The sequence below is a fragment of the Haemaphysalis longicornis genome, unplaced genomic scaffold (genome assembly GCF_048455015.1).
Source record: "Haemaphysalis longicornis isolate Haplotype H1 unplaced genomic scaffold, Haemaphysalis longicornis Haplotype H1 scaffold_6, whole genome shotgun sequence".
In the NCBI taxonomy this organism is placed as follows: Eukaryota; Metazoa; Arthropoda; class Arachnida; order Ixodida; family Ixodidae; genus Haemaphysalis; species Haemaphysalis longicornis.
The window spans coordinates 90,922,426-90,939,621 of record NW_027526407.1 but is presented as its reverse complement, the minus strand read 5'-3'; the positions used below and the strand labels follow the sequence as shown (position 1 = coordinate 90,939,621).

Here is a 17,196-nt window from a genome sequence, read left to right as displayed (position 1 = left end):
CATAACTGCAAACAGAAAACATATGGCTGTAGCGGTAAGAAACAAGTATCCTCTTTACACAGACTCTTCAACGCTTCCAATAAACGCTTTCGCTCGTTCCTTCGCGTCTGTAAGTACTGAGAAAACCATAGTTTTCGCCAGCACGGAGCGGCACTGCGTGATTTGCTCGTCGCAGTAGATCGGCCTACCGTTTCTGCTTTGCTTTTGTGGGTTTCTTTTGAGTGCAGAGCACTTTGCGGGCTCACCTTGTCGTCCTAGCTCACTCGCTGTATCCATGCAGAGCCACACGGCGTTCCGTCGTAGCGGCTGTCGTCGCGGCGAAACCCAGAGGCTTCGAAAGCCAAGCGGTTTATGTGTCATAAGGGTTCGAATCTCGTGAACCGCTGCTGCTTGTCTTACATCTACCCGTTTTTTAGCGCAAATGAAACCATGGGTACATTCGAGGCAAAGTATACTTAATTTACCGGCAGCACCCGCCTTCATTTAGTTAGGAACGATCGTTGTGTTGTTTTTTATGATCGTAAGCGAAAAAAGCGGCTACGCAAGAAAACAATGTCGCGTTCGAAATGACCCAGAAAGGCTCCAGACGCGGGAGAAAACACTGGCGTATTGGAAGTGACGCAGAAAGGCTCAAGCCTCCCAAGACAAAAATTACGCAAAACAGCTCCCGCATACGAAATTAAAGCACGTTCAAAAAGAACAGAACTCCCGCTGGCGCAGTTTCAGGCAGGGGGCGCGCGAACACTACGAAAGCTGGAAATTTGAAATGCATGGGGTGGTAGCAATGAGCAAATAACGGCAGTACAGTTCATTATGATGCATTGCTGCACTGCACATTCGACCTCGTCCACTTTGAGTGGAACGGCTTTAATTTTTTAAACTAGCTATCGATATTCTTCATTGCTGCGATTGAAGGAACGCCGGCCAATAACATGTACTTACACCACGGTAATGCCAAAATCCTAGAGGTCGAAGAACGCCAATACTCGGAACAACAGAAAACATATTTGAGAATATTTTAAGTCATCTGATGGGAATAGAGCAGTAATTTTGTGGCTGAAATGGTTTGCGAAATACTCGCGACTAAATACTAGATCTGTTGGCTGACTACGTTATGCCAACATTCAAAATTAAAAAAAAATTGAAACAAGTGTTACAAGGTCCCTTTAAGTTGAAATGAGCCGCAGCGGCCACTGGAGTGTGGCAGTAGGGATTCGTGCTGTTGGAGAAAGCGTGATTGCAGCAAGCAAGCGCGCTGTGAAGTGAAGCGTGTGTCCCTCTCTCCTCCTCATTGTTCATGTCGATCACTCATTGCTTTCGTATGTAGTGCCGTATACGCACATTGTACTAATGTTTGCCGGCGGAGCAGCAGATGGTTTTATAAGTTATGTTGGTTTGAGGTATAATATTGCAGCGATACTGGAAGTACCTAAATTGTTTCGAAATATTTTGCAGAGTGCCAGCAAGAAAAGAGAGCCGCAAAGAACGCGCGTGCACGTTCTGTGGAATCTTTCATACAGCGCACAGGTCACGATTTGCTTTATTAAAGAACAGGCCTGCAAACCAAATAATTTGTGATAAGCCCTGAGCGCCCTTGATAACCTTGCGAATCACGAAGCGTACTGCACAATCGTTTCCAAGAAGAGATTACTGTTTCCCTAGCTACCGCGACGACAGGAGCGGTAGAAGTGGGAAGTGGCGTGACTACCATCACTAACAATGCGAAGCACAGATACCTTTGTTGCATAAGTTATGCGACAATTGTCACTCGTATAAGGTGCTTTTTGATTTACTGTGGGGTCTAACGCACCGACACTACTCAGGCGATGAGGCGCGCGGTAGTGGAGGGCTCCGGATAAGTTTGGACCGTCTATGGATCTTTAACGCGGGCCGAAATTTCGAACACACGGGCCTTCTTGCTTTTCGCCTACATCAGAAAAGCGGCCGCCGTTGTCAAGAATTGAAGCAGCGACCACGTGCTCTGAAGCAAAATGCCTTAGCACCAAGTGACCACGGCGGTCGTATAAGCTGCCGCTGCTTCGGCAACGTAGATTCAAATACACAGCTCTTGCCCCCGTAGCAAACGGTTTTATTCTTGCCGCAACAGGGCTATAGGTAGGGCACGGATAGTTCTGGCTGCTGAAAAGCGGTCTGGATATTGATGAGAAGCGAAGAAAATTGTAAAGCGAGTGTACCAAACTGGTCTTCTCAGGCTTGGAATGGTCACTGCGGTTCGCGGCACAACGCTCAGTGCAAGAACCGAGAGAGCTAAATAGTACCTTTGCGAAGTCAAAAACGCATGTAAATGGCGCAAGTTCCCCTAGTGGAATCTTGAAAACGGTGACGAAGCAAGTGCTCAATTTACGGGCCCATTTTTTCGTCAATAGCGTGCATACCTAGGCGGTGTGAGTGATTGATTCTGGTAAAAGCAATTACACAGGTAATACAAAAAGCTGATCAAGTGTGTTGGCCCACGTTGTAAACTGGAAAGGACGTACTTATATGCCAAGATAATGATAACAGAAAAAATGTCCCTACTGTCACCGACACAGGGATAATAATGCCTTATCATCAACGAATACCTACAGTATTTTACTGCCGTCGCGGAGCGCCTGGTTGCACTGGAGGTTCTCTTCATGAATATAAAGCGTCTCGCCAACGGAGGCAGGCTATGCATGTCTCTTTACAGCTCGTCGCATGCAAGATACTCCTCTTGGCGTTCTAGTCATGCTAGATTTGTTTTACGGTTGGATGGGTTTGGTGTTGGTCGAGAATGTAGCCGAAATTGTTACGGAACCTATCACGGTCAACTAAAAGGACCACATGTCCATGTATCTTGCACTAGGTAAAGTAACAAATTTCATCCCACATAGGTAGGTGTAATTGCTATGCAACTGCTTCTTAAGGACCCGAACGGCGGGTAATTGTCGGGAAAGCTGCATGCCTATAGCTGTGTCTTGTCAATAATTTTAATTTACGTCCCCTTACTGTTTTGCTCGAGTAATCAACAACCAGTATTTTCACGCAACAAGCGAGTGATCCCAACAATAGAATCGGCGTTAAAATAACTGCGTGAGAGCAAAGGCAAAAAAGAAATAAACGTTTCTGTAAGCGATGAAGATCCCAAAATGTCAGTACATTTTGTAGTAAGACAATCATGTGTTAAATGCAAAGGAAAGGGAAGCGCTGATGGCCTCTATAATAATATTTGTTTGCTTTGCTTATCTTCTAAATGGACACATTAGGACCAGCATCTCACGACGTTTGCACGGTGCGGTGGAATTTCGTCGCAGCTGGTAAGGAAATCTTGACTCGTTTAATATAACCCTGGCGTGCTCTAGCGATGAGATTGGAAACGAAAAGCGGTACTCTCACAGCAGTCCCTTTGCAGTTGAGGGTGCGAAGAAAACTCCTGCGGCTTGTCTCATTTTTATATCTAGCAGCGTGTTGAGGGCATTCATGGTGCATACACCAGCCGCTTCGACAAAATAGCACTGTCTTCTCTCATTCCTTACGGCCTAAACAGAGATGTTCGTCGCACCTTTTTGGCGGTTCAAGCAATGGTATACAAATTGTAAACGTACACTAGAATGCAATACCTCAATTGTTTTTACAGCTCACACAAAAACTTTGTTCTTTTTGCGTCCCTATAAGGCAGAAGTATTATTTTGATTACGACGTAATGGGCTAAAAAGTATGGGACCGAGCTAGTTGGTATCTCATGATCCACAACTGCCGAGCGCTAACATTTTCAACCAAAGGACGTGACAGAGGAGGGCAGGACTTCCGAAAATAGCGCCTGTCTTTGTGGGTCACACCGTTTGATTGCTCTTACGTGTACCTGTGGCGGATCATGAAATTATGGCAGCAACGGTGTGGCGTCTAGCCAGTCTAGGGATACGGAAAATGCCTCCGCGAGCTCGTTGTTTTAGACGGAGTTTAAATTGAACTATTCAGTACAGATGGCTGTGGTAAATCTATTGGATTTGACACAACGCGTGTGGTCTGACATCTGCTGTTATCAGAGCGACGATGGGTGTGTTTTGAATTAACGTGTCAGCCAACTGCCCGCTACAGGAAGAGTTGTGTAAAAAGTGAAATACCTTAAAATATTCTTTCTTTGGTGCTCTTCACTGCTTGTTTGCCTAACTTCTCCAATAACGTTTTTCAATGAATAAACAAAGGATAAGTGGTTACATGAATTTAATCTTCGAACTCATGGCCGCTTGATGTACTACGGACAATCTTTGACCAAGAATTACCATATTTCACACGAAACTTCGTACGCTTGTGAGATAAGTAGCCGAACATACCTAATGACTGAAGGTGTATTTTGTAAAAGGTTTCGCTAACAAAGACAGATGTTTTCCGACGACGATCATTTCAATTTTTTTTTTCAACAGTGGTACCGCGAAAGCATAGGAAAGGGCCAGAATTTTTGAAAGATGGTAGTCTTTCTTGTGCTACTTAAACCCAGAAATTTTGGTCTGTGTGTCTGTCTGTCTGTGACTTTTTTTTCTTCTTTATTACCAGTCTTCAACACACACGTACAACACAAAATAACCACATGTTGCACGTGGGACAATACACTCCGATATAAACATACCAGCCGTGCCTCCGGCTAGGCTTTGTCAGCGACAGGATTCAGCTACCCTGCCAAAATAAAACAAGACCTGCACAACAGTATTATATAGCCACAGGTAAATCTACCCGTGTAAGGCCGGTGTACTGTTCTAACATGTCAACATTGTTCAAGAAGAACAAGACATTGCGCAAGTATAAGACAGCAAATAATGCAGAAGTGATATTTGCAGTGTTCCTTTATAAAAAAATTTACATGCTTCATTTTTGGAAAATTAAATGGCTCATCAACTCAAGAAAAAAATCACTCCGCCGTCGCATGCTCTCGCCCTCACCACTATAGCTTCTGGCGCCATTTTAGAAATCAACCGCCAACAGTTACGAAAGGTTCCACTAGATAGGTTCAACGTTCTGCTTGGAACGCACAGGGCGCCTCGATTCAAGCGCGTCTCCGCCGTACGGCAGCGTTGGCATCGAGACACCCGGCCTAGAGCAGTGGAACGCGGTAATTTTAAATTGATTTAAGCGAAACTTTGGCGTCTTTACCTTGGGAGGAACGCGACGTAAGAGGAACAAAATGAGAGGTGAGCAGGAAAGCGAAGGGAGGCACTTACATGGCAAAGGTCGATAAAGTCTATCGTCTTTTGTCGGCATTTGCAACGAAAGGAGCAGATACGCGGCCAATTTTTTTTGTAATTTTACCATCGTATCAGATAATCATGACGGGCGTCTAACATTACGTTGAAACTAATCATTATTTGACCTTGTAAGTGTGCCGCCAACCTGCAAGATACACCATAGAGGTATTGGCTCTCTGTATTGTTTAAATACATTGTCGCATGAGCTACATTTAAGACGGCGTGACACTTCGGGGCACATCATAGAATTCTAGGTCCTATTTGACGGGGCGGACTTCTGGAGCTCTAGGTAGAAAAATGCCCAAAGATTCCCTAAACGTTTATTTATTAAAAGCAGAAAATAAAAACTAAGATTACACAATGAACACCTTGATTGTAACTAGGGATGCGTCATTATATACTATGTCAAGTGCTACCTATTTCGCAATTCTCTCATTACAATCAAAATAGGTGTCCGTTATTTAGCGCACATGTATTTGTGTCAGCAGAAATGGTCAGAAAAAACGCTGGCATGTGCGGGTGAGGAGCGTTCTTCCTTCACAACATTGAAATGGCTCTTTATTACACCGTAAAAAATGATGGCAAGATGCGGGTACCTGTTTTAGAATGTAGAGTGCGATAAGCACAATTGTACCGAAGAAGCACGATGGGTGAAGTAGTCTTCCGTCCTTTAAGCGCGTTCTAAGGAATGTCGCTTCTGCTGATCACTGAGGGATATTAAGGGAATAGTTGAGAAAATGCAAGGAAGCGTTATACTTTTGCTTTCCACGTACCAGTAGAAGCTGTCAGTGGTAGGAAAGCACGTGCGAAGAGCACGGGTTGCTGTCACGCTCTCGTTTCCCAGCGGGAAAAGGTTTCTTGGGATACTGAAGTCTGCCTACGTGTTGAAAAGGGAAAGCCTAGAGTACAACTGTGACGGGTGTATTTATATACCCGTAGGTTCACCTGTTGTCGCAGCACGCTATTTTACCGCTCATTCTTCTCCCAAATTCACTTACGTCCACCGTAATCGCAATATTCGCCAAGTTTAATTCCTTGAAACCCAGCCTAATTCGTAACCTTATCTGCCCTAATCCACCCTACTCAAGCTTAACTAGACGATGTCAACCGTTACTGTGAATCAATAATGTTCAGTACTCCAATCCTATTCTCGCTATACGACCCTAGTCCAACCTTTTGTAATTGTTACTATTATTGTCAGAAACTCGAGCATACGACGTCCAAAAGTACCGTATTGCTTTTTCATATTAGTGTACAGCGCCTAATTCTTGTTACACTCGTCCGATTCATTCAGTTTCGGTTCTATTCGCCGAGAGAAAACACTGGAACTCTCTCGGACGAAGCGGCGGTAACCCCGACCACTCTCTGTCTCGCCGGCAAGAAAATACCAAAATAAAAGTTCCGCCGTTCAGCTTTCCCCGATGCTGCGAGTTCTTTCGAGGGGGCGAGCGTAGCTTTGCTAGTGCTAAGGCGCGCCAATGATTCCAGAAGGGAGAAAGAGGGAAGTTGTGCGCTCGACGGCGGCTGGCGCGTTGTGTGTTATACTTTCTCTCTCCGCGCCGGCGCAGTTATAAAGAAAGAATCCATGCCGAAGCAAATTAGCTACGTTTGGACGTCGTGATGTGACAACGGCTTCTGCCGGTTTGTACACCACACCATCGGGAACCCGCACCCTGGAGGACTCCAACGTACTCTCGGGCCTCGAATCACCGTCATCGTCTCGGACGGCCTGGCCTACGACGAAGCTACGCTTCACAGGTAGCTGAATCGCCTCCGACAGCGGTGCATCGCCCGGCCCGGTCGGTGTATATTGTGAGACTCTGCCTCTCATATGCATCGTACCATTCGTTTTCTTTTAGTTAACTGCTGTATTTCGTAATATCTATTTGTTAACGTTCCTGATTGTATCATTTTGTCTGATTTTGAACTGTTTATTGCATTTGTATTCATTAAGTTACCTCTCGCTTACGTTACATGTCCTCGTGCTTGTACCGTGTTTTGCCTGTCCAACTATAAGACTTTCTGTTGTTGATTCGTTCAAGGCTATGAGTCATACTTGCCGCTCTAATCGGCGAAAGCCGCACATCAGACGGCCACCCCATTGTGACCTGTGTCCTGTAGACTCCCACGTCCTCTATCAGCGCACCGAATTAAGAAATCGGTGACAATTTCTAGCGTCACCTTTTTATTATCTGTAATCATCTGTCCTTATTCATTCTGTTCTGATGGAGGCGAAAAGCAAAAACGCCCGTGTGTTCGAGATTTCGGCGCACGTTTAAGATCCCCAGGTGGTCAAAATTATTCCGGAGCCTTCCACTACGGCGCGCCTCATCGCCTGCGTTGCGTCGGCGCGTTAAACCCTAAAATCCATCAAATCAACCATACCCAGCTTCCCCGCTCAAAATTCTAACCTCGCAGGAACCTAGGAACATTACTTCAGGAAAGTGATATTTGGCACAAAGCAAAACTTCAACGGGAAGATAGAAACACTAGAAGAAGTTATCAGGATTCTGAATAGTTTATGTGCAATTCGCGATCAACTTTTACTCCCCATGCATTTCTATGGGATAGTTTGCATGGCTCAGGAACCTAGCCGCAAAACGTGCAAGACTTTAAACTATGCGTCAAGCAAGTTTTCACCCCCAATATTAGCAGCGCGAAAGAAGTTTACATTACGCCAAATAAGTACAGATTAATCGCTGTTGAACGGACTGCCATGAGCGGGAACGCTGCACATGATTATTCATTCTGTTCCTTCACATACTTATCAGGCCTGCGCCATGTCACTTTTATTCCCCTCGAGCTGGCACAGGGGGGACGCCCGTGTGTGCTACATTTTTTGAGAACCGGGTTCAATAGCCACACCAACCGACCTGTTTTATCGGTGGAGCTCTTGTAGGTCGAGGCTTTTCATCGGTCTGCTGCACGTCGGACTTCTAGAGTAGTTACGAGGAGGTTCCCATCAAGTCACTGTAACTTAGAAAGTACCGCCGTTCTTTTCTCTCCGCCGGCCCACCGGGAATTCTCGCTATTCATTGGTGCGCTTTGGTGACTGGGTAGGCGGGGGCCACATTCGCTCCAGCTGCTCGGTTTGCCCTGTGAGCGGCGGCGGGGATCATGCAGAAATCGGCTTGCATCGTCGCTTTCGTGCATGTTGATTTAATACATACGTGCTACAACGCAACAATTGACAACAGAATGTCAGGACGCTGTGCTTTTATCTGCAGAAGCAAAAGCTAGGCTGGAAAGGCATTTTTTCACATCCACGGGGGAAGGTAAACGACGAGCGATATGGATACGCAGGGCCAGGCGGGACAAATTTATCCCCACAAGAGATACAAGACTTCGCGAGGGCTTTACAGAGGGCGTTACAATTGTTTATTTTGTATTTAAATCGCGTTGGACCCAGATAAAAGTTGGTGAAGAAACGGGACCTGTTGAATTGTTCAAACGAGAAAATATTACGTTTACAGAATCAATTCCGCAGCTTGCACCAGTTTCGTTCAAGACGCTGTAAATAACTTTGCGCCTATTTTAGTTGTGTTTATATACTTTATTCGGCCACTGTCCTTTTTGTTGTGGACCTTCCAGGATATGCCAAAAAATAACGCAGAAGCACGATGTTGCGGTGTGCATACTTCTTTATTTGGCTGTTTTTAAACAACACTACGGCAGACCTCAGGGACAGCATGATGAAAGGGGCTGTGAATTCGTAGGACGATGTGCATACCCTCCGTACGCGGATGGAAACGGCAGTCGCCGCCCCCTTCCTCTTCTCTGCCTCTCCATAATTATTTTATTATGGGCTTTTATTTGCTTTGAATTAAGCCAAACTGAGGCTTCTTACCATGTGCATAACTTGTTTTAGGTTCTGAACGTTTATATTGATTTAAATATAAATTATTACACTTGCTCTTCTTCTGTTTTCCCATTTTGGTGACCTCCCTCTTCGCCCCAAAACCCGAAAGAAATTCATTGTGCGCCACTGGCGCATACATATAACGAAAATGTCTGCTGATATACGCCCGAAAAATATGAATGAAATCCAGTGTAGTAGATGTTCGCTGGCATGCCTTCTATACACCAGTGCATGTTTTAAAACTGTCGCAAGAAAAGTGGTGGGATCTGCCACCATTCGCTAAAAACAAGAATCTTGTTATAAGCAGGATGTTCACCTAAACTGTGCCTGAAATTTTAAGCCCTCGAGGACCAATTAGGACAGAGCTGTGAGCCGCAGGAAGTAGCGACAACTTTACGGCGTACGGGAAAACGTGTTACTTGTCCTTGGCGTGAAATTGTTACCGTAAATAAAAACGAATACCGTTTTATTGACTGTTTATTTGGTTCTAACATTACACGTACTTCTCACATAATCTCACAAAAAAAGGTAATACACCAGCTGTACAAAAGTTCACACGTCGGTGCGGTGATTTCTATGCGAAGCAGACGACTATGCGAAGAGCCCCAGCACTGGAGCGCTTCTGGCAACAACAATCCCAACGGTGCCCACGCGTTGACCTCTGATGTCGACACTTTTCTAGTTTAAGTGACTTTATGTACCCAAGCCAGTCGGCTGCTCCTATTGGTGGGCATCGGAAACGCCTCGTTGGCGTTTCCGGCGGTTCCCAGGAGGTGCCGCCGGTTCCCGCACGCACCAACAAAGAAATCAGTGTTCTCGCCGAGGTAGTTCATCTCCCTCTCACTAAGAGAGGGAGATTAGAGGTAGCCTCCGGCCGCTGACGTTTTTGAGTTCTTAAGCCCGTACTACATGGAGCGATTTCGCCTGCGAATTCGCTGATGCGGCACCGCTCGTGCGGCAAAACCACCTTTTTTTCTTAGCTGCGGAAAAGTGCCAAACATTTGAAGCGGTCGAGCAAACGCCGCTCGTTCGGCGTGTGCGGCGTAGAGGGGCCGGACCTGCGGCCAATAGGAGCACAGCTCGGCACCATTTGCACGCTTGCAAACCAGATGGCGTTGCTTGTATGAGCGAGACAAAAGCGCGGGCACACCAAAACGTTTGTCTTTTCTGCTGTGTGTGCGTATATTGATAAAGAATTGGCGATTCTTATATAAAACTGCAAATAAACTTATATTTACCGCAAACAAGCAGAAACAACTTGCCAAGAAAGTAAAATAAAACCACCCTTGTTAAAATCACAACAACCTTTGCTGGTGGCAAACTTAATGCAGTATGCAAACAAGGCGCATCTGAAACGCGAAAATCGCGGCGTTCGCAGGCCCCATGTAGACGACAATTCCAGGCATTGCGAACTTCGCAAGTGCGAATGTTCGTTCCAGCGGATTCGCAGGCGAAATTCGCTTCATGTAGAACGGGCTTTAGCGTGTACTGTAGAATTAGCGCGGTGATGGTGTCGCCGTTTTCGGGCGAGTGCCCGTTGACGTTCGAGCCAACACAAGTGAACCACAGCTGCTCCGCTGGTTTAATTTTTTTTAGTCTCTTTGCAGCAGCGGCCACATTGGTACCATTCGTAGTAACAACGACGACTCCAACTTTTAGTGTTTGACGGAGTTCGACGGTGTTTCATGGTGTTTTGTGACGCTGTTTATTGACAGTGACGGTATTTATTCTTTGCTGACGGTGTTTGACGGGGATTAGTGTTGGACTTTTAGTGTTTGATTCGTCCTAAAAGATTCATAACCCTCCTGTTTGCTAATATAAATTTTTTCGCATTGTTTAGACTGCCAGAAGGTTGGTTACAGAACGGCAAACAAGCCTTCATCAACTTAAAATCGGCAGAAGTTGCTCTTCAGAGGTCTCATTTATTTCCTGTCAGTGCTGGTGTTGTGTAGAATCTTAACATTGAAAGCTAGCGCCTTCACTTTCACTCATGACACTGAGATGAGCTACGCACTGTTAGAAGGCTGTAATTACAGTACGTAAACTGGCCGAGAAGGCACACAGGCACAGCAGCTAACTTCTTCAGTTTACGCCGGGCGGTGCACCCACTGCCGTCCCAAGTTTCGCAACATACCTTACACGCGTATTCCGCTTCAATGCTGCGGCGTCACTAAGGCGAGCTGTTCCGTAGCAATGCTCTATATCTTATTACTATTATGTGCCATCGACTCATATCAGGGTTTATTAGCCTCCCACTTCGGCTTACCTGGGTTCTGCTTTATTTGCACACAGTATATTTATCTTGTTCATCCAGTTCTCCTAGCCTTTCGTCCAGCTAAAAACGACTGTATCACTGCCACACTATAGTTATTTGGGTAGTCTAGTTAGAACATTTTTTAATAGTTTACGTGGGAAGTGCATGCTTCTAACTTGTTTGTTATTCGCTTTGCTTATTTCCCACACACCCACGCTGCCGAATGAGTGACGTTCATTACATTTTTAAATGCGTTTTTTTTCTCTCTTGTACATGTTGTTCTGTCATTTAAAAGTCAGAATGATACTGACCTCTGTTTTTAGGGAAGAAGGTTACAAGTAATCCAAGCCAGCTCTCGATCCGAGGTTAGGTGTCTCAAATCCCTTTTTTGCTGGCCCTCTTAACGGGCGTTAACAGAAACGGCTGCTAATGGCCGTAACGGCCCTGCAAATCAACGGTCGTAGCCGTGCTCACACGGAGCGTGCGATGTTCAGTTCCGTTTGAATGATTTATCCCGTGAATCTTAAGATTTTATCTTGAAATTGCTTGAATTTATTTTAGCACAGCATGCTGCACAGTGTATTTGTTTTATTCTTAATTCGCAACATGTTTCTGTAACGGCACTCCGGAACCTAATTTTGCTGATCTAAGCTCATCAATGGTGTTGCAAATGGCTGCTTATGGTGGTTTCTTTCTTCGACGTAATGAAGCGTCTCACTTCACGATCCATCGCTTGCACCATGGCTTTCTGTATTTCTTCAATGCGAAATGCATCGCCCGCTTTACAATGGGGGTGACTCGGATGCTGATTTCGACCGCTCGTAGTAAGGTAAGGCCGCAAGCTTAATCGGGATACCCGATTGTATCTCAATGCGAGAGCGGCTTGGGCCTGGTTTCCAAGGCAACCGATTCTGGAGACCACCGAAGTAGCGGCGCTCTGGCTAGCGATAGAAAAATTAAGCACCACGGCTTAGCAAGTTTTGCCTATGTTTACTGCTTTCCACCACGCGTTACCGCAAGAGTAACCGGTCACGTGACTAGAGCACAGGTAAGGCTATAAATTGGGGGAGAGTAGCAGGAATAGTACGAAAGGGCTTAGTTGACTGCCCGGGGCTGATGAGTTTGGCATTGAAAAATGCAGGAGCAGGCGACGCTTGTGCTGACTCCAGCACCGCTGTCCTGCCCGAAGTTAATAAGCGAGCGCACCAGCGATGGTGCTCACACGAAGCGTTTTTGCGGCAGATGGCATAGGTTGTTTCGGCAGAGGAAAGGTGGGGCTGCCCTCCTGCCTATCTAACGACGGAACGCACGTAGACAGCGGTGCAACAGCGGCCGCGGAGCGGCGGTGGCTCGCGCGGCCCTGGAACTCCGCCTCATGGGTGTGAATTGTAATTATCGCTTTTGTTAACGGCTGTTGAAACGTCTGTGTAACAGGGGTACCAGTCTTGTATTTCGCGATCTGCCTGTAGCGGGCTTCATCATTATCCCCTATCCCCTATCAACACTATCCCCCTTGCTGGTTAGTGATGAATATGAGGTCGACCTCGTCGTCTTCCGGAAAAGAAGTGTTCATTTTGGAGCCAAACCTACGAGCCCCCGGGCTAAAATTATGGTGCACGAGATATTGTATTACAGCTCTCAAGTTATTCAAATGTGGCAAGGCTAGGGGTTGTAAGCAAAATTTACCATTTTTAAATGGTCTTTTCCAGTGCACTCAACAGTGACATAAACAAACGAGGAGAAACCAGCCATAAGACCACACCGGCCGTATGGCAGTTCCCGATAAACACCCCATCAAAGATGTGGGGGGACTTCCTCAAGGCGTTTTGTTGTCGTTTGAGAAGAGGCTCAAGCCAGAGCTAATCTGTTGTACATGTGACGCTGTGACACCGAATGGGCTGAAAGATGGCAAAGGACACCTCTTCTGCCGAGATTGTGCCGGCGTCCTAACGGACAGCTGTAACCAGTTCACATGCTGCTTGTGCGGGTTTCAAGGCAATATTGATGATGTAAGTAGTAGTTTTTTTCTTTAATAGATTCGCTGTCCCCTATGTGAAATAGCGAAACATTTTTCATGCAGTCAAGCTCACTCGACTATGTCGCAATGTTTGTTTTATGATACCAACCTCATGGAATACGACAATGGTAAGCGACACCGATAACTGATCTTTTCAGTTGATTATTATCTCCTTTCAAAAAAATGATAACACTAATGAACCAAATACAGGAGCCTTAAATATTAATTTTAGGAGGCTTTAATGCCATGTCTCAGTGCTTTAATGTTGCGTCTTGGGATGTGTACAACTGTGTACATTGTGTACATGTGTACATTGTGGGATGTGTACAACTCGGCCGGCGCTGTTTGCCTGCCAAAGCCAGCATGAGCACACTAAATTTGTCCGTCTGCTTTATTTCCTGAAACAATTACTGTGAACTGAGAAATGATTTGAAAAAGCTTGGGGGTTACGCCACTAGCAAGGGCGTCAGCACGGGGATGAAAGGCGCAACTGCCTACCCCCGTCCCCCCCAAGATAAACCAGCACGATTGCCTTTCCCACCGCCCACTCCCCCGCAATGAAACGAGGGAATTGAATTGAATTGAAGCAAGGTTTATTAGATCCTCGTAAATGTCATACAACACAATATACAGAAAGAGGTCCCAAAGTAAACACTGTGGTGGGAGCTCCTGTTAGTAAACGCGAGAAGTGATATAAAAAGGTACATAAAATGCAGTCGCTCGTACAGTATACAAGGTGAAAAGTACGACAAACAAGGTTAATAAAATAATATACGTTTGTGTGACAGAAATGTTTTCGAAGACACAATACATAATTATACAGTGCAACAGATTTAAAGCTTGGTCATAAAGAACATAGCCGTAATAATGAATTTTCTAAGTAATCACAGTAAAAAACAGACCACAAGAATTCGAGAGATAAAAATGTTCTGAGTGAGTGTTTGAATGAAGAAATAGGCGACAGATCTTTAAGTTCAAGAGGGAGGCTGTTCAAGTTCTTTATAGCAGCGAATTCTACCGTTTGTTTTCCATAGTTTGTGCGCACTTTTGGAAGCAGATAGTTGTGTTGAAGTGAGAACCCTGTGTGGTTAAAATTGATAAGTTGCTTTCTATTGATTATGTATAAGTATTCCGACTTTTTGGTTAAATGGTAAGCAAATATTTCCAGGTTATACAGAACGAGTTTTTCAAGGGTAAAAAGGTTTACTTTCCGAAAAAGTGGGGGCACATGCGCGTTGTACTGGCTGGCGTTGTACTGGCTGGATGGTATCAGTTGAACCGCTTGGTTTTGAATGTGCTGAAGGAGGGTGAGGTGCGAATGATAAGTAAGGCCCCAAGACAGTATACAGTAGTTGATGTGACTATGAACATATGCATAGTACAGGAAAATGAGCGTTGATAAGCTAAAATATTGACGCGCTTTTAGGAAAACTCTAATACCACATGCCGTCTTCTTTTTTAAATACTGAATGTTAGCAGTGAATTTAAGGGAGCAGTGCAGTTGAACACCGAGAAACAAGCATTGATTGCTTGAGAATATAGGGTGGGAGTTAACGACTATGGTCACATTATCGTGCCTGAGTGGGCCCCCTCATGACATAATCCTAGCGACTCTCCTGGCTACATGTAAAGTATATTCCAAACAACAAATATGTCGAGAATTCAGACACACAAACCATCTGCGTTTCAAAACTGCGACCGATGGATGTTTCCTGGTGAAGCTTAGACCGAGCCACATGCACCAGTTGATCTAGCACGCTGACACGGAACGCGTGCAGGTAACATCGCAATTGCGCATAAAAGATATCATGAAAACGGGGATCATTACTTTATTTCTTACTTTCTATAGACACTGCAGCATATGGCGTTTCTTTAATTTTTTGCATCGCCTTAAATGGTAAGTTTTTGTACTATTAGATCTGTTTATCACAAGTTTCTTACAATACCGCTACGCCTAACTACTTCCCATCCTTGCATGTCATTTTCTTCAAAATTGAGATATCCCATGACAACCATTAAGATGAGTGGCTGTCAGTGGTATTCATCACCTCATCGTCAAAAAAAAAACTATGGATGAAACATTATGCTTAGAAATATGCTGTGGACAGTTCTAGCACAATCGCTGAGCTTATAACTGAATGTGTCATGTAGCACGCACCCTATAGTGATCAAGACACCCTACTTTTATCTGCCTTAGTCTTGTACGTAAACCTGCTTCTAAATTATGCGAGTGCCGTAGAGTGTCATGAGAACACATTGCCATTGCCGCGAACCCCCCAAACGTATAAGGGATCCTTAAAACTTTCTAAGAATGTTAAGGCGAACCTTCCATTTAGGTGCTATTTAACCTGCTACCGTTTGTATTTTATTACGTTGAAAGTTTTAACAAAGTATTGCTGATATGGCATTGAAGGTCCAAGTTAAGCTTCTGCAGTAGCCATTTGTAAATATCACTCATTTGTCAAATCTTCGTTCCCGCTGTTCAGTTCCGTCTTGATAAAATGTGTTTTCTTATGTTGTCAGATGACCAGTAATGAAAAGGAATGGCATATTCTGGAGAAAATGACGGCTGCTTGCCCAAATGAGGACAAGTGCCCATTTAAAGGAACCCTGGGAGATGTTCTGGTAATTTTTTGGCTTCTCATTCTCGTACATTTCATGTAAAATAGAAATCAGCGAAGAATCTGTGATTGCTTTGTTGAGAGCAATGTCGCAATTTGATATCTTTTCGGACACAAATCGCATGCAACCCTAGCATTCATAAGTTTACTTGTAATCTTCTTATTCCACAAAATAAATAATAAACATTTTTAATCTGAATTCATTCTACCCCACTAACCAGTGCGGGTGAACTCCCGCCCTCGTCGTTGCTGGGGCAAGGGGTATGTGCCCTCAAATCGGGTGGCGACTCCTGTAATTCTGTAAGGGGCTTGTTGCGGGCAGCAATAGAACCCAACTTTTAATTTACGCGAGAGTCATCACTGGGTCGCCGGTGGCCGTCACTGGCGACCGCATAAAGATAAGTCATTGAAGCTTAGCAAAGATTGCAAACAAAAGACCTGCGAGTAACTACTAATTTTCAGGTGACGACCAATTGTCAGGTGGCAGTCACCCATAGGTTATCCCATGGTAAACGACGTGCCCTCACTCTTGTGTACTTGGAACTTTTGGGTCTGTGGTCGCATTGTAGCGTAATTAGATTATCCCATGGTTGGTAACTACGAACATGGAGACAAATTGTTACTGGCATCGGTTACGAAAGGGCAACTGGACCCTTCGGTAACTAATTTAGTGGTTTGTGCGGATTGTTGGTAATGGGTTACTGGTTTACGACCGATGGGTGCATAGCTAGTATATTAGTACCAATCTTGGGGTCAATAGCAGTTGCTGACTCACCATTGTATCATGTGACCTACCTGCGTATGGGCCGTGGGTCACTACAAGGTAAGTAACTTTGGCAACCGATATTAGATATCATCAACAACTGTGTCACTCAGTGGTAACGCTGAGACACTATCGTTTTTGACTCACGGGCTAAAGTCGTGTAACCAATCTCGCCTCAGAGTACCTGCGGATGACACACAGTTCAGGTATTATTGTCACTGTATTTCACCACTAAGTTTAGGGTAGATGGTAGAATTCGTCTTTTGTGCTGAATCGTAGGTCATTACTATGGTTCTGTAGCAGTTATGTTATAACAGAAATAGTTGTGAGTGAAGGCACTGGTAGCCGTTTGCTTTAGACATCTGTAAGAACACACAGCCTTTCTCTAAGATGATAACTTCTACTCTGTTAATTTGTCGTCTGAGGGGTGGGGATTTCTGTTCTAAAAAAAAGGTTCATGTTA

General features: G+C 44.9%; 1 protein-coding gene across 10 annotated transcripts in view; it reads left to right on the top strand.

The window, feature by feature from the left end:
• LOC144141027 (TNF receptor-associated factor 3-like) overlaps positions 1–17,196 on the top strand; it is a 46,766-nt gene that overhangs the window by 3,220 nt on the left and 26,350 nt on the right. For 2 of the 10 annotated variants that reach the window (XM_077672516.1, XM_077672517.1), the window contains exons 2-4: positions 3,246–3,296; positions 13,042–13,341; positions 15,873–15,974. The exons of 1 other annotated variant lie outside the window; for it this stretch is intronic. In XM_077672516.1, coding sequence (XP_077528642.1) covers positions 13,102–13,341; positions 15,873–15,974 — 342 coding nt within the window. In that variant the 5' untranslated portion in view covers positions 3,246–3,296; positions 13,042–13,101. Of the gene's footprint in view, positions 1–3,245; positions 3,297–11,655; positions 11,698–13,041; positions 13,342–15,872; positions 15,975–17,196 lie in introns of all 10 variants that reach the window. 7 more of the 10 variants (XM_077672519.1, XM_077672518.1, XM_077672514.1 and 4 more) reach the window with 4 other exon arrangements.